This window comes from Bufo bufo, chromosome 8, assembly GCF_905171765.1.
Source record: "Bufo bufo chromosome 8, aBufBuf1.1, whole genome shotgun sequence".
NCBI classification, from domain to species: domain Eukaryota; kingdom Metazoa; phylum Chordata; class Amphibia; order Anura; family Bufonidae; genus Bufo; species Bufo bufo.
In genome coordinates, this window is record NC_053396.1 from 25794219 (window position 1) to 25811184 (window position 16966).

The following is a 16966-nucleotide window of genomic DNA, read 5'->3' on the forward strand; positions in this document are numbered from 1 at the left end:
GTGCTTTATTCCCACTGATACCACCAATGATCAAGGGGGCATTAGAAGAATAAATATTTTATACAAAAAATGTTCTACCAATAATAATTATATTTATGACCACTATATCATCAACGAATCAAATTTGGCCACCAGATGAGAGAGATATATATATATATACACACACACAGTGAACAAAAATATAAGCGCAACACTTTCAGTTTTGCATGAGCTGAACTCAAAGATCTGAAACATTTTCTACATACACAAAAGACCCATTACTCTCAAATATTGTTCACAAATCTGTCTACATCTGTGTTAGTGAGCACTTCTCCTTTGCCGAGATAATCCATCCCCCCTCACAGGTGTGGCATATCAAGGTGCTGATTAGACAGCAAGACTATTGCACAGGTGTGCCTTAGACTGCCCACAATAAAAGTCCACTCTGAAATGTGCAGTTTGATCACACAGCACAATGCCACAGATGTCGCAACATTTGAGGAAACGTGCAATTGGCATTCTGACTGCAGGAATGTCTACCAGAGCTGTTGCCCGTGCAATGAATGTTCATTTCTCTACCATAAGCCATCTCCAAAGGCTTTTCAGAGAATTTATTAGTACATCCAACCAGCCTCACAACCGCAGACCACGTGTAACCACACCGGCCGAGGACCTCCACATCCAGCACGTTCACCTCCATGATCGTCTGAGACCATCCACCCGGACAGCTGCAGCAACAATCTGTTTGTATAACCAAATAATTCCTGCACAAACTGTCAGAAACCATCTCAGAGAAGCTCATCTGCATGCTCATCATCCTCATCGGGGTCTGGACCTGACTGCAGTTCATAGTTGTAACCAACTTGAGTGAGCAAATGCTCACATTCAATGGCGTCTGGCACGTTAGAGAGGCATGCTGTTCACAGTTGAGTCCCGGTTTTCACTGTTCAGTGCAGATGGCAGACAGCGTGTGTGGCGTCGTGTGGGTGAGTGGTTTGCTGACGTCAACGTTGTGGATCGAGTGGCCCATGGTGGCAGTGGGGTTATTGTATGGGCAGGCGTATGTTATGGACAACGCCTGCACAGGTGCATTTTATTGATTGCATTTTTAATGCACAGAGATACCGTGACGAGATCCTGAGGCCCATTGTTGTGCCATTCATCCACGACCATCATCTCATGTTGCAGCATGATAATGCACGGCCCCATAGTGCAAGGATCTGTACACAATTCCTGGAAGCTGAAAACATCCCAGTTCTTGCATGGCCAGCATACTCACCGGACATGTCACCCATTGAGCATGTTTGGGATGCTCTGGATCGGCGTATACGGCATCGTGTTCTAGTTCCTGCCAATATTCTGCAACTTCGCACAGCTATTGAAGAGGAGTATCACGGTCGGCGTGGCTATCACATACGTGACACAGAGGGAGGGAACGAGGAAGGCCCTGCCCAAGTGAGAGGGAAGGTGGTGACCCCTGACTCACCTTGCGGCTGGCACCTGGCTGCCCTGACGTCCCTAGACGGGTTCCTCACCCGTACGCCGATCACGTGCCTAAAGCCCTGGCTTTCCCTGAGCTGAGCCCTAGATAGTGAACAGGGCGGTGGGAACACTAGTCCGCACCACTAGCTCTAAGGGAAAACACCAAGGGGAGGACAGACAACACAGACTCAACATATAATCCCAGGTGGGCGACAACAGGAGACAACAATAAGCCCAACAGGGATCCGGAGGGTAGCACTCTGGAACGACAACCAGGATTCACAACTCCAGTGGGTCAGTATAGATGTCCAGGCAGGAAGCTCTATAACTGGCAACTAGAGAAGTGTGAGGGGAGAATATAAGGAGGTTGGGAGTGGCAGACAAGAAACAGCTGAGGAGGAGAAGCTACGGATCCCTGAGTGAGACAAAAAGGATAGCAAGGCAAACACAGAAAACAATCACTAAGAAACAACGTGATCTTTAGATATAGAGCGCGCAGCCACCCGCTGCGACTTCCTGACCCCGGGTATAACGGAGTCAGACGTGGCTCTTGATACCCTCGTGACAGTACCCCCCCTTTCACGAGGGGCCTCCGGACACTCAGGACCAGGTCTCTCCGGATGAGAGGCATGGAAAGTCTGAATTAACCTGTTGGCGTTTACCTCTGACGCTGGAACCCACATTCTTTCCTCGGGACCGTAACCCCTCCAATGCACCAGATACTGAAGAGAGCGGCGGACCCGACGAGAATCAACAATTCTGGCTATTTGAAACTCCAGATTACCAGCCACAATAACAGGAGGAGGTGGCAGCGGCGATGGTTCTAGAGGTGGAACATACTTCTTGAGTAACGATTTATGGAAGACGTTATGGATCTTAAAAGTCTGAGGTAGCTCCAGGCGAAAAGCCACAGGGTTAATGACGGCTACTATTTTATAGGGACCAATGAACCTAGGACCCAGTTTCCAAGAAGGAACCTTCAACTTAATATTCCTAGTAGACAACCACACATAGTCATTCACTCCTAGGTCCGGACCTGGCGACCGTTTCTTATCGGCCATGCATTTATATTTACCACTCATCTTTTTCAAGTTAGCTTGCACCTTCTGCCATACCGATGAAAGAGATGAAGAAAACCTTTCCTCTTTGGGAACCCCAGAAGACCCCCCTCTTTGAAAGTACAAAATTGGGGATGAAAACCGTATGCACCAAGGAATGGTGACTTGCCAGTGGACTCCTGATAATGATTATTTATGGCAAACTCAGCTAACGGTAAATATGATGACCACAACTCTTGGTTTTCAGACACAAAACACCTTAAATATGTTTCTAGGTTTTGGTTGGTACGCTCAGTCTGTCCATTCGACTGAGGATGGAAAGCTGAGGAAAAGGACAAGTGAACCCCCAAACGGGAACAAAAAGCTTTCCAAAACTTAGAAATAAACTGGGTTCCCCGATCCGAAACCACATCGGAAGGGACCCCGTGAAGCTTCACGATTTCACTGATAAACACCTGAGCAAGAGTTTTAGCATTAGGAAGTGCGGGTAGCGCAATAAAGTGTACCATTTTGCTAAACCTGTCTACTACTACCAAGATAACTATTTTACCCGCCGACAACGGTAAGCCAGTGATGAAATCCATTGACAGATGTGTCCATGGCCTATTGGGGATGAAAAGTGGCAATAAAGACCCTGCTGGACGTGTATGAGAGACTTTCGCGCGTGCACAAGTAGAACAAGTAGACACGAAATCCATTACATCCTGACGCAACCTTGGCCACCAAAAACGACGAGATAATAGCTCCAAGGTTGCTTTACTACCCGGGTGTCCAGCAAGTGCCGAATTATGATGTTCTTTTAATAATTCAAGACGCAGGTTTAACGGTACAAACAATTTCTCTGAGGGGCAAGAGGCCGGGGCGTCCCCCTGAGCCTCTAACACCTTTCCCTCTAGAACAGAGTGTACAGCAGAGACAACCACTCCTCTTTGTAAAATAGGTACCGGATCACAAACATTACCCCCTCCAGGGAAACTACGAGATAATGCGTCTGCCTTGGTATTTTTTGCCCCAGGACGATAGGTAAATACAAAGTTAAATCTGGTAAAGAATAGCGACCACCTAGCTTGTCTAGGGGTGAGACGCTTAGCCGATTCTAGGTACAGAAGGTTTTTGTGATCCGTAATCACCTTGACGGGGTGGATTGCTCCCTCTAAGAAGTGACGCCACTCTTCAAGCGCCAGTTTAATCGCCAACAGTTCCCTATTTCCAATATCATAATTCTTCTCTGCAGAAGATAATTTTTTGGAAAAGAAAGCGCAAGGACGCCATTTGCCAGGAGACAGACCCTGAGACAATACAGCTCCCACTCCCACCTCTGACGCATCTACCTCGACAATAAAAGGCTGGGAGACATCAGGTTGAATTAGAACAGGTGCCGAGGTAAATCTCTCCTTTAGAGAGGAAAATGCATCTTTAGCGACGTCAGACCATTTGGAAAAATCCGTCCCCTTCCTAGTCATGTCGGTAAGGGGTTTAACGATCACTGAATAATTTTTAATGAACTTTCTATAGAAATTAGCGAAACCCAAAAACCGTTGTAGGGCTTTAAGGTTCTCAGGAAGATCCCAATCTAAAATTGCCTGGACCTTCCCAGGATCCATGCGGAAACCTGAAGCAGATAATAGATATCCCAGGAACTGTAATTCCTGAACGGCGAAGACACATTTTTCAATTTTCGCATATAATTTATTCGTCCGTAGGACCTGCAGTACTTGCCTGACATGCACCTCATGTGTTTTCAGATCAGCCGAATAAATTAAGATATCATCTAGGTATATGACTACAAACCTGCCGATGAGATGACTAAAAATATCATTAACGAAATGTTGGAAGACAGCAGGGGCATTGGTCAGACCGAAAGGCATAACTAGATTTTCATAATGCCCCTCAGGGGTGTTAAAAGCTGTCTTCCACTCATCCCCTTCCTTGATACGAATCAGATTGTAGGCCCCCCTAAGATCAAGTTTGGAGAACCACTTAGCACCCGCAATCTGATTAAAAAGGTCAGGAATCCCATCAATTACCAGCTATTGGACCCAAATTGAGAAAACGATCAACAAAATATGCAATTCCTCCCTCCAGCTTTCTGCAACTTCAGTACTATTGTGGATGCCCTCTAAAGGTTGGTCCCCTAAAGCATATGATCTACCCACATGGCTAGTCCAAGCAGCTAGATCACTAATACCGCTACTGTGGCTTAACCCAAACCCTCCCTCCATTTCCCAATGGAAAGCTAAAGTAGACCAATTATACCTCATGGAGGAACTCAGCAGCTGGGCTAACAGGTCCCACTCTAAGTTTCTAAAATTATGGCTCCCCTGGAAAACGGGTAGGGATAAATAAAATAAAATTTCCTATTCACACCACAAGTTTTTTCCAAATTTGATTACCCCACTGCACACAACAGAAAAACCTACTAACTCTTTTATCCCTCAAATTACATAATTACATACTCATGTAGAATGAACACTGAAGTCAACAAGAAAGCTCCACTTGCTAAATTAATGGAATTTCATTGCATTTTCATACAATTTAGAAATGATGTTGAGGGGATTCAGGATACTTTTCTCTGACCTTTATGACATAACGGCTGCCATGACGGTGAAACTTCTTATTCCCTACTCTACTGATGTGACTTTTCTTCTTCTTCTTCATCTTCAAGTATACTCAAATACCATCCCGAATAGATGAGACAGTAAACATAAAAAAATAAGAGGCCTTGCGACCTAAGTATTGTTCGGAGGATGTTTTAACCTCCAATTGTTTGTTTAAATATCTGTGACCTTAATAATCTTTCCTTTACTTTGTAAAACATAAGCAGATGTACTTAGGAGAGAAAAAATTTACATTGCGCTCTTTGACTATATGCTATTATACTCCATAATTGCTGTAATGCCAGATCATATTTTCCACAAATGTGATGTAATTTGATACATATGCTTATATTGAAAAACCAATAAACAGATATTTGTTAAAAAGGTCAGGAATGAGAGGAAGAGGGTATGGGTCACGGATGGTTATCTGGTTTAACTCACGGAAATCTAATCAAGGACGCAGGCCCCCATCTTTCTTTTTAACAAAGAAAAACCCTGCAGCCACGGGTGAAGAAGAGGGTCTGATGTGTCCCTTAGCCAGACTCTCGGAGATATAATCTTTCATGGCTTGTCTCTCGGGGCCCGAAAGATTATAAAACCTGGACTTGGGTAATTTTGCCCCGGGAATCAGGTTAACCGGGCAATCATAAGGACGATGAGGAGGTAGCTTCTGACAACCCTTTTCAGAAAAAACGTCCTCAAAGTCCGAAATAAATGTAGGTAGGGAAGCTATGGAGGCGATTAAGCAATTGTTATTTAAGCAATTCTCTCTGCAATGCTCACTCCACTCCAATATCTCCCTGGCCTGCCAATCCACCACTGGATTGTGCGCTACCAACCAGGGAAGACCCAATACCACCGGAGAGGGAAGGCCCTCCAGAACGTAACATGAAAGACACTCATTATGGTGGTCCCCTACCCGAAGGTGTAAATTATGAACAATGTGGGTGAGGTTTCTCTGAGACAGAGGAGCAGAATCTATAGCGAATACGGGAATAGGTCTCTGCAGCGTACAGAGAGACAAACCCATAGTGCGGGCAAAATGGGCATCAATCAAGTTTACCCCTGCTCCACTGTCTAGAAAAAAATAAATAGACTCCGTCTTAACAGCAAAAACAATGACCGCTGGTAACACAAATTGAGATGTTCGTATGGAGGAAACGTATACCCCCCGGCTGACATCCTCCGCACAGCCCGGGGTTAGTAGTTTTCCGACGGTCTTTTGTTTTTGAGAAAGGAGGGACAGACATTAATGAAATGACCCTTCCCCCCACAGAAAAAACAAGCCCCCCCCCTACGGCGAACCTCGGGAGGACGGACCTGACGAGAAGTTCCGCCTAGCTGCATAGGCTCATCTAAGTCAGTACAGGCTGACTGTTGCTTGGGAGAGGTAACCAATTGCTCCGGAATTTTCGATCTCTCCCTAAGACGTCTATCTATTCTGATAGAGAGGGACATAACAGCATCAAGGGAAAGGGGGGTCTCATACAGCGCCAGTGCATCCTTAACCCTTTCAGATAACCCAGAGCAGAACTGACTCCTGAGAGCCGGGTCGTTCCACTGAGTATCCGTAGCCCACCTACGGAACTCTGAGCAATATTCCTCTGCTGACCGATCTCCCTGTAGGAGTCTCCGTAACTTCGACTCAGCCAGGGCGACTCGGTCAGGGTCATCATATATGAGACCCAAAGCCCCAAAAAATCCCTCCACTGACCGAAGAGCCTGAGAACCAGGGTGTAACGAGAACGCCCAGGATTGCGGATCCCCCTGAAGCAGGGAAATGACAATCCCTACCCGCTGTTCTTCATGACCTGAGGAGTAAGGGCACAACTTAAAATATAATTTGCAGGCCTCACGGAACGTCGCAAATTTGTCCCTTCCCCCAGAAAATCTGTCAGGAAGAGCAACCTTGGGTTCTGTAACAACCTGGTTACCCATAGCAACCGCTGGGGGTGCGGTCTGCTGCATTTGCTGCTGTTGTTGGAGAACAGACGCCTTCAATCCTGCCACCTCCAAAGACAGGCTTTGAAGCTGTTCTGCCAAGGCATCAATAGGATCCATATTGGATTCTAAGTAGAGAAAAAGAAAAAAAAAATTATATATATTTATTTATTTATTTTTATTTTTTTCTCAAAAAGTAAGGGCCAGTTATAATATCACGGTCGGCAAGGCTATCACATACGTGACACAGAGGGAGGGAACGAGGAAGGCCCTGCCCAAGTGAGAGGGAAGGTGGTGACCCCTGACTCACCTTGCGGCTGGCACCTGGCTGCCCTGACGTCCCTAGACGGGTTCCTCACCCGTACGCCGATCACGTGCCTAAAGCCCTGGCTTTCCCTGAGCTGAGCCCTAGATAGTGAACAGGGCGGTGGGAACACTAGTCCGCACCACTAGCTCTAAGGGAAAACACCAAGGGGAGGACAGACAACACAGACTCAACATATAATCCCAGGTGGGCGACAACAGGAGACAACAATAAGCCCAACAGGGATCCGGAGGGTAGCACTCTGGAACGACAACCAGGATTCACAACTCCAGTGGGTCAGTATAGATGTCCAGGCAGGAAGCTCTATAACTGGCAACTAGAGAAGTGTGAGGGGAGAATATAAGGAGGTTGGGAGTGGCAGACAAGAAACAGCTGAGGAGGAGAAGCTACGGATCCCTGAGAGAGACAAAAAGGATAGCAAGGCAAACACAGAAAACAATCACTAAGAAACAACGTGATCTTTAGATATAGAGCGCGCAGCCACCCGCTGCGACTTCCTGACCCCGGGTATAACGGAGTCAGACGTGGCTCTTGATACCCTCGTGACAAGGAGTGGACCAACATGCCACAGACCACAATCAACAACCTGATCAACCCTATGACTGAGAAGTGTTGCACTGCGTGAGGCAAATGGTGGCCACACCAGATACTGACTGGTGTGTGTGTGTGTGTGTATGTATGTATGTATATATATATATATATATTTATTTATATTGTGACACAGTGAGAGGTTTTGTCTGGGAAAACAGGTATTTTCCTCCCAGCATGTGCTGCTGGGCTGATTTACAGCCAGGTGAGGTCGAATACCGGACCGGATTTCAATTGCCGGTCCGGGTTTTGGCAGCACCTCTCTGTCCTTAAAGGGATTCTGTCACCTCCTTTTACGATTTTAAGCTGGCACCATCGCTATGTTGACTAAAGTAGCTTATTTCCAGGACTCTTCTTTTTACTTTATTTCGTTTAGTAGTTTTGATGTAAAAGCGATTTTTATGTTATGCTAATTAGGGTCCAAGGTGCCCAGAGGGGAGTTTTTCTCACTCTGCAGTGCCCAAGACAGCCTCCTGATAGTCAAAACACCTCCCACAGCCCGGCAAACGGTTCTGCTCCCTCCGCACGTCATAATCTACCTTATAGATATGCCCCGTCCTCCTTCCTGTCTGCGGCCAGAAAACTCGCGCAGGCGCAGTACCGCCTGCGGCCTGCGCGATCATCAACCTCCTGAGGGCAGCAGCCTCAAAAGTCTCACTGGGCATGCGCCGAGCCCAGTGATGTGACCTGAGCGCTGTTGCCCTCAGGACGTTGATGATCGCGCAGGCCGCGGGCAGTACTGCGCCTGCGCGAGTTTTCTGGCCGCAGACAGGAAGGAGGACGGAGCATATCTATGCGGTAGATTAAGACGTGGGGAGGGGGTGGAACCGTTTGCCAGGCTGTGGGAGGTGTTTTGACTATCAGGAGGCTGTCTTGGGCACTGCAGGGGGGCGTCACTGGGCACCGGAGAGTGAGAAAAACTCCCCTCTGGGCACCTTGGACCCTAATTAGCATAACATAAAAATCGCTTTTACATCAAAACTACTAAACGAAATAAAGTAAAAAGAAGAGTCCTGGAAATAAGCTACTTTAGTCAACATAGCGATGGTGCCAGCTTAAAATCGTAAAAGGAGGTGACAGAATCCCTTTTAAATAGGCAGCTGGGCTCAGAAGCGAGGTCTCTGTGTTGGGATCTGGTTGGCCTTGTGTCTGGATGAAGGCTTGCTACCTGGCGTGAAAACAGGTTGGTGCTGCTATGGTCAAGGACACTTTGAGGCAGAATTGCCGCATGGTGTGAATTACCACTGACACCGCAAGGTGACTTTTTGTTGATTATGACTGCTTGTTTTGTCACTTGCCTAAATGTTGAATAAAACACTGAACTGTTTGATCCAAAGAACTTGTTGTTGCCTCTACACTGCATCCGCTAATCCTGTCCACCAGAGCAAAACCCCACAATATAAATAAAAAAATGTGTGTGTGTGTGTGTATATATATATATATTATTTTTTTCATATTTTATCTGGTGGCCAAATTATTTTAATTAGTTGGTGATATAGTGGTCATAAATATAATTATTATTGGGGTAGAACGTTTTTTTGTATCAAATATTTATTCTTCTAATGCCCCCTTGATCATTGGTGATATCAGTGGGAATAAAGCGCTGGCCAATTAGGCAAATACTTACCACATAGCAGGATCCAGCGACGTCACAGCTCTCTCCTCCCTCTTCTCTGAAATGCTGGCTGTATTCAGCGCAGGCGCAGTGAGGAAGCCAGCAGCCGGAGAGCTTCCTTCATTCACTGTGCCTGCGTCGAATACTAAACTGGCTAATGTCAGCCAATTTAATAGGGTTAGGGTACTTTCTGGTGCATGGCATTGGGGGACACAGCACCATGGGTATATGTCCAACTATAACTAGGAGGCGACACTAGACATAAAATGTGTTGGCTCCTCCCCGTTGGACTATACCCTCTCCACAGGCACTAGGCAGATCAGTCTTGTTCTAGTGTCCGTAGGAGGCAGACCTGACCTGCCCTTTTTGTGCAGGTCATCCTGCTACTTTTTTTATTTAAATTTTTTCTTCAATCATTTTTTATTTTTCTTCTCTGCAGGTTCCGGCCTGCTGCAGGGGTGGCTCCATCGTGTTCCACTTTAGTTGCCCCCCTGCGGGCGCGTACTCAGGTACCTGGCAGCCACCCAGTCCCCAAATCTGCTTCCGCAGTGGAATTCCGGCAGTCCCACGGTTCCCGTGTTGAGTCCGCCGAGGGGGTGGTTATTGCTGCGCCTGAAGATGTCTGAGGGTGAGTATGTTCCCTTTGCTTAGGGTCTCCCACCCTCCTCCCCGGGCCTGGGCGCGTTCCCCCCTCTCCTTCCCTTCTCCCCTGCTCCTTCCCGGATACCTGCATCTCTTAGCCTGTATCCTGGCCCCAGAAGCCCCATGGCCTTCCGTTTTTCCCTCTCTGGGGGTCACTTCTCCAGTTCTCTCCCCCACCTGGCCCCCGTTTGTCGCGGCAGCTCCGGAGCACTTCCGCGGCCGCGATCCACTAATTGAGGCCCCGTCTTTTCGGGCCTACTAGGCTGCAACTCCCCGCCCATTTCTGAGCTTCCCGGGCTTGCTCTGTCACCTCCCCTCCGTGGGGGGAGCCTGGGAGGGGCCTCTCCTGCCTGCCCAATCCAGCTCCAGGTTCCCTGCTCTGTCTCGGAGGGGCGGTTTTTCCTCTTGCTGCCGGCTCCTTCTCTCACCAGGTCGCCATCTTGCTGCTCTCCTGCATGGGGCGCGCTGGGATACAGCTCCTGGGGTCTGGTAGGCAGCCTCTGGCTGATTTGCTTCTGCAGGCTCCTCCCCCCCCTCCCCTCTCAATTGCCTCATTCTCCTGCAGCCCTGCCACCTGATCTATAGCTGCTGCAGCACCTCTTGGGAACGTGGCATTCGGGGCCAGATAGGACAGCCCTGCTGCTCTATGAGGGCCTCTCCTCCCAGCCTCCCTATCGGATCGCCACGTATTTCACGCGCGTCCGTTGTCTACAGAGGTTTCCATGTGGTCGGCTTGTCCCCCTCCCACCCTTTTGTGTAGGTCCCCCCTGGATGGGCTCCCTCCCTGTCAGAACATGGGAACCTTGCCTGACTCTCCCAATCCCTGGCGGAGTTGCTGGACCGCTACCTACCCAAATTCTGTATTACTGGGTGCTTCCTTCCCCGTGCTCTAATCTGTGCTGCGGATGCTGGTTACTTCCCTTTTTGGTTCTTCCATACATCTGCCACTCCGTTACTGTCGTGCTCTATGGTCTCTTTGTACTTGCTCAAGGCACTGTCCACAACAGGCCATCCCGGTTCAGCATGTACATGGTAACCATATCTGGCAGGGTTGGGCCAGCCCAACCCCCACCTCCACCTTGTCGGTCTAGTGCTACTTCTGGTGTACCCAGTATATGGCTGATCTGGTGGGTGGTCCACATACAACCACGCTCCCTACACCATGGCCAGGTGGTTGTTGGCTTTTGGGCTAGGGTTGCTCTTGCCATCCCTATAAAATACTACTGTCTGCTGCACTCCGCGTTCCCCATATTATAAAGTAGTATTCGCGTTGTTTGCTATTACAGGGCGGCCCATTCTTGGAGTACAGCAATCTCCACTGGATCTTCTCCTTGTTGGGGTACGTAGCTTGGTGAGCACTGGCCGCTGCAGCAGTTTTCAGCCATCACTGGATGTCCTCCGCCACACGGAATCCTTCTGGGGTCAGCGACATTATCCTCGCTGGAGGCCTCCCTGATGAGTCAGGGACAGAACCACTGAGCGCCACACACCTGCCTGGTAGGTGAATTTTCTGCTGATTGCTCTGGCATCGGACAGGGTTCCGTAGTTCCTTCTGGGTCCGGGTGTTCCCTTATATTCTCTGCTTAGTTGTACTATCTAACAGAGGGCAGTCCCCTTGGACCTTGCTATTGTCTGCGCCTGTCAGGTACTTTCTCCCCCTGGGAGTCTTCTGTATGTCGGTCGCAGCTGGTTTCTACATTTCGTGTAGTCACACCCCATTTCTTTCATAGCGACTTCGCCATTTCTTATGCATATGGGTGTCTGTTTTAGTGGTACAACCCAAGCCGCTGTACTTGTCCTCTCCGGGACAATGTATGCAGATTGCTAGCCACTATTCTTAGAATGGCTAGTTTTCCATGGCCAATTCCTTCCCCTATGGTGGTTCTTTTCATTTTTTCTTGGATATTCTGGCTTTTGTTGTCCTCTGGTGGTTCAGTTCCTGGTTCCTTGTGCGCCCATACCGGGTACTCCTTTCTGGATTCCTTGTCCCCGTTCATTTGACCACACAGATTCTGTATGATAATCGTTGTTTGGGGGGGGCCTGGGTTGATTGTTTCCCTTGTGTGTTCCAATAGCCTTGTGGACCTCTTGGGATTCGTGTCTATCTTCCCATCCTCCCACGTCAAGTATCTGGTATTGAGTGGTTTTGTGCTACGGTTTGCATTTCCACCTTATGGTCTCCTTCGGGAGGGACTTCCTCCTGTTTGTAGAACCTTCCTCCTTAGACTGTTGGGAGTACTCTCCTTCTCCTCCCATGTCTCTCAGCCCAGTGTGTCCCTGCTGAGATTTCCTGGGCCTGCATCTCCCTGATACTTCATTTGGCCGGAGTTTCTCCGGTCTTGCGCTCCTCAGCGATATTTTGTTTTCAGAGGCTCGTTCCTCGTCTCCTGGTTTTGGGATGCAGGTCTTATCTTATCTTTTTTTCCTGGCCTTTACTTACAACCCCCTCCCTTTCCAAGGGTTGGCGGTTTCCCTTGGCGCCTTTGGGGTTTTCACCTTTCAATAGGGCGCTTAACTTCTTCACCTGCTTTGCGGTGAGGGGAGACCTGCTCCCTTCACATGTGAGCCTTGCTATGGCTTCCCTCACTCGTTTGGCCTTCAGTGATTCCATGTTTCCTTGCTCCCCTGGCCTGTCAGGGGTTGGCCACAGGGTGTTTGTGCTTTGGCCTGAGACAATTAGAATGTTAGGTAGCTCCAATGCGCGATGCTGTCCTATTTTCTCTCCAGCCTTCGGCTGAGCTGGGTGTTCCCCTTTGCCTTCTTCTTGCATTTAGGACTTTCTCCCAGGCATTTGTCCTGGAGTGCTGGCAGTCTTCACTGTTGCTTCCTTGGGGTTTCTCCCTTGTTATGAGGCTTCTTGCCTATTCCGTGGTTTTCTCCTGTTGGGTCACATGGTTCTCCTGCACCTGTATGCCCAACCGGTGGCATGGCTTTTCTTTTCCCACCCTCGGGGACTGCTTTGGGACGTCCCATGTTGCTGTGTCCCCCAATGCCATGCACGAGAAAATTGGATTTTTTTGTACTCACCGTAAAATCCTTTTCTCGTAGTAGGCATTGGGGGACACAGATCCCACCCTATGTTTTTTACTTCCGCTTCTCCGGGCTGGTCTCTTGATCTTTCCCGGTACGGGAGTTGTTGGTTCCTTGCCTTTCTTCTCTCTCCTACTGCTTTTGGTACAAACTGATCTGCCTAGTGCCTGTGGAGAGGGTATAGCCCAATGGGAGGAGCCAACACTTTTTATGTCTAGTGTCGCCTCCTAGTGGTAGTTGGACATATACCCATGGTGCTGTATCCCCCAATGCCTACTACGAGAAACGTAGTACAAAAAATCTAATTTTTACACTAGCGTTTTCCGGTATAGAGTTCCGTCCTAGGGGATCAATACCGGAAAAAAACTGATCAGTTTTATCCTAATGCATTCTGAATGGAGAGCAATCCGTTCAGGATGCATCAGTTCAGTCCTCCTTACATTTTTTGGGCCGGAGAAAATACTGCAGCATGCTGCAGTTTTCTCTACGGCCAAAAATCCTGAACACATGCCGGATCTGGCATTATTTCCATTGAAATGCATTAATGCCGGATCCGGCCCCAAGTGTTCTGGCAAAACGTATCCGGTTTTGCGGTCTGCAAATGCGCAGACCTTTAAAAATTAGTAAAAAATAAATACCTGATCCGTTTTTCCGGATGACAACCGGAAAGACTGATCCGGTATTGCAATGCATCTGTGAGATGGATCCGTCTCACAAATGAATCGGTTTGCATCCAGATTGCCGGATCCGGCAGGCAGTTCCGGCGACGGAACTGAATGCCGGAATCCTCTGCCGCAAGTGTGAAAGTACCCTTAATCCTGGTGACAGAAACCCTTTAATAGGTCACATTTTTAAGTGAAATGCCGCTTGCGCAAACATTTTTAATACTCACAAATTCCCAGTACATTGGTGTGACCACTCGAAGCGATCACGTGGTGCTTGAGACGCGGCCGCACTGTGGGTACCGCGGTATAATTTGTTAAATTAGATCCCGCTGCGCCTCCTATGCAATTGAACGTAGCTGCAATGCAAGTGCCATGTGGTCATATCCTAAAAATGTTGTCCTCTACCATGACCAATTAAGGGTGGATCCACGCAGAAGACCCCTGGTAAATGGAGGATGGTTCTGCTGATCAGACAAACCTTTCGATATTGGTGTTGCTTCTGTCTGATGCATGATGTAGTTTATAAATAAAAAGATGTCAAATGTATAAGTTTGACTAACCTATAATTATATTTTCCAGATTCTTATGGGAGCAGACAGAGAAAAAGAGACGTTGATGATGACAATGGTAGGAAAAGCTTCAGAATTATTCTTTTTACTAGAATTTATATGCATTTGGTATTGTCTAAAATACTGTAGATGATTATAAATTATTTTAATCTGGACTAACAAATTAAATCTAAAAACTTTAATTAAGGGGGGGGGGGGGTGGTGGGTTGTAGGGAATGCTGTGCTTCATTACACCAGCTCATCTAAAAGGCAGTCTCTATAGACTTGTTATTTCCATAGAGGTCCATAGAGAATCCTGTCAATCATGACAGCAACTGATCTGTCAATGCATCACAGAGCTTCAGGGTGACAATTTTTTGTAGTGCTGTGTTAAGGGGGGATATTAATCACCAATATTTATGCAAATATCGATAATTAATATTCATAAATGGGAGGAGCCGTCTATTGATGACTCCGCCCATTTATACCTAAATAAACATAATACACTACTGATTACCTCTGATTGCCTATACACTACACTGAACTACACTACGTGCGACTTACTATCACTATACTACGGCGGCGACTAGTAAAAACACCATACACTGTATTATGAACAATAAGGAATATTTATTACACAATACAATTATACAAGTCTAACAATATGCTATATCTATATATATTCATAGATCAATGGCTATGAATATATATACATACAGAAGTACACACCGCAGTATAGAAATGGTACTAAAATAAACACAATACAAGCCTAACTACTCTACACAGCACAATCCCAAATTCCACCCCACACACTATCTATATAATACAATAATACATTCGCAGGGGATTAATACCTGCAGGCCAAGGGACACAGGGTTATGAGTTATCAGGACAGTGGTAGCAGGGATCAGGCATTGAAGAGGTTAATGGTCAGGACTCTGCAGGGACAGGGCAATGCAGAGGTTAATGTTCTGCAGGGATTTATTCACCCACTATATGTTCTAATATTTGCTTATAATTATATATATCTATATCAATGGAATAGATATATATATTTATTTATAGCAGCACACAACAATATAAGTAACAATACACTATTTCGGTCCCAAGTCCTCCCCAACATCTAACTACAATTGTACTAATACACATGCATACACTTTACCAGCAGCCCAGCCAATCCTGACAATATACTATCCCTACGGGGAATAACCAGGGGTTATTACGGAACAGGGGATATGAGGGATCTACAATCCTGGGGGAACACAGGGGATATATGATTATAGGGGGACTCAGGGCAGGAGAGGTTAAGGGTAACCAAGGGTTATACAGGGGGTGACTGGGCTGCTTCCAGGGTACAGGCTCATCAAGGATTAATGCTGAGACATGAAGTCAGCAGCCAGGGGTTAGGGGATGGTTGGTACTCAGCCATTTTTCAGGGCCATGTGGCCTCTCTTCAGGGTGCAGCTCCCATGTTTGTCATTGCAGTCCAGGAAGCCAAGAGAGCATGTCTGGCCTGCTGGGGGCTTTATAGCACCAAAAGCAGCCCCCCTCCTCCTTCTTCAACAGGAGGGTGATGACATCATCGTGGGGTCGTGTGACGGAATGCTAGTACTGAAACAAAGGACTTCCTGCCCAAGCTGTAAGCCTCCCAACTGCCACAACATAACATCACACACTCCCACGTCATAAACGAACCAGGCTGATCAATATATATATATATATATATGTACACATATACACACTACACAACCTGGGGATACTTAGGTATATACATCCATATAGATGTTTGGGGCACATCTACATGCATGTCCATATACACAATATCATAAATGGGCAGTAATAAGCCCACCTGCATATGGATATATTATACATAGAGATGTATGCTGACAAGGGGGCATACATACATCTCTATGTATACACCCATACCACCTGGACCGGCCCATGCAAAAGGGCCAATATACATGCATATATGTAAGGGCATATATACATATATATTTAAATCCAAACTTCCCTCAACATGCTGTAAATTTAGTAATTGTCCCATAACCAGCAGTTATCAGCCGTCCATAGAACAGGTGATAAATATATGATCATGGGGCTAAGACTGCTGCGACCCCCACAGATAACGTGAATGGGTGGCCCCTAGTACCCTGTGTGAATGGAGTGGTTGTGCGACCACTGCATCATTCACTGCCACTTTTACATTCATATAGATGGCTCGGGGACACCTATTATCATCTGTGGTCGGACCCCCCTCCCATGATCATACATTTATCACCTATCCTGTGTATAGGTATAACATGTTGGTTATAGTAACATAGTTTATAAGGCTGAAAAAAGACATCTGTCCATCCAGTTCAGCCTGTTATCCTGCAAGTTGATCCAGAATGGGAAGCTACTTTAATATTAGAGGCCTTTGTAACATTACCAGTGCAGTAAAAAATAGTCGGACCTTCACAGTTCATGTACAGTTTCTAATACGAGATGGGAATGAAC

At 47.1% G+C, this 16966-nt stretch overlaps 1 protein-coding gene across 2 annotated transcripts in view; it reads left to right on the plus strand.

The window, feature by feature from the left end:
* The window catches only part of EMD (emerin), a 51986-nt gene that overhangs the window by 17923 nt on the left and 17097 nt on the right, over positions 1-16966 (plus strand). For both annotated transcript variants that reach the window (XM_040405202.1, XM_040405201.1), the window contains exon 5: positions 14502-14549. In XM_040405202.1, coding sequence (XP_040261136.1) covers positions 14502-14549 — 48 coding nt within the window. The remainder of the gene's footprint in view (positions 1-14501; positions 14550-16966) is intronic.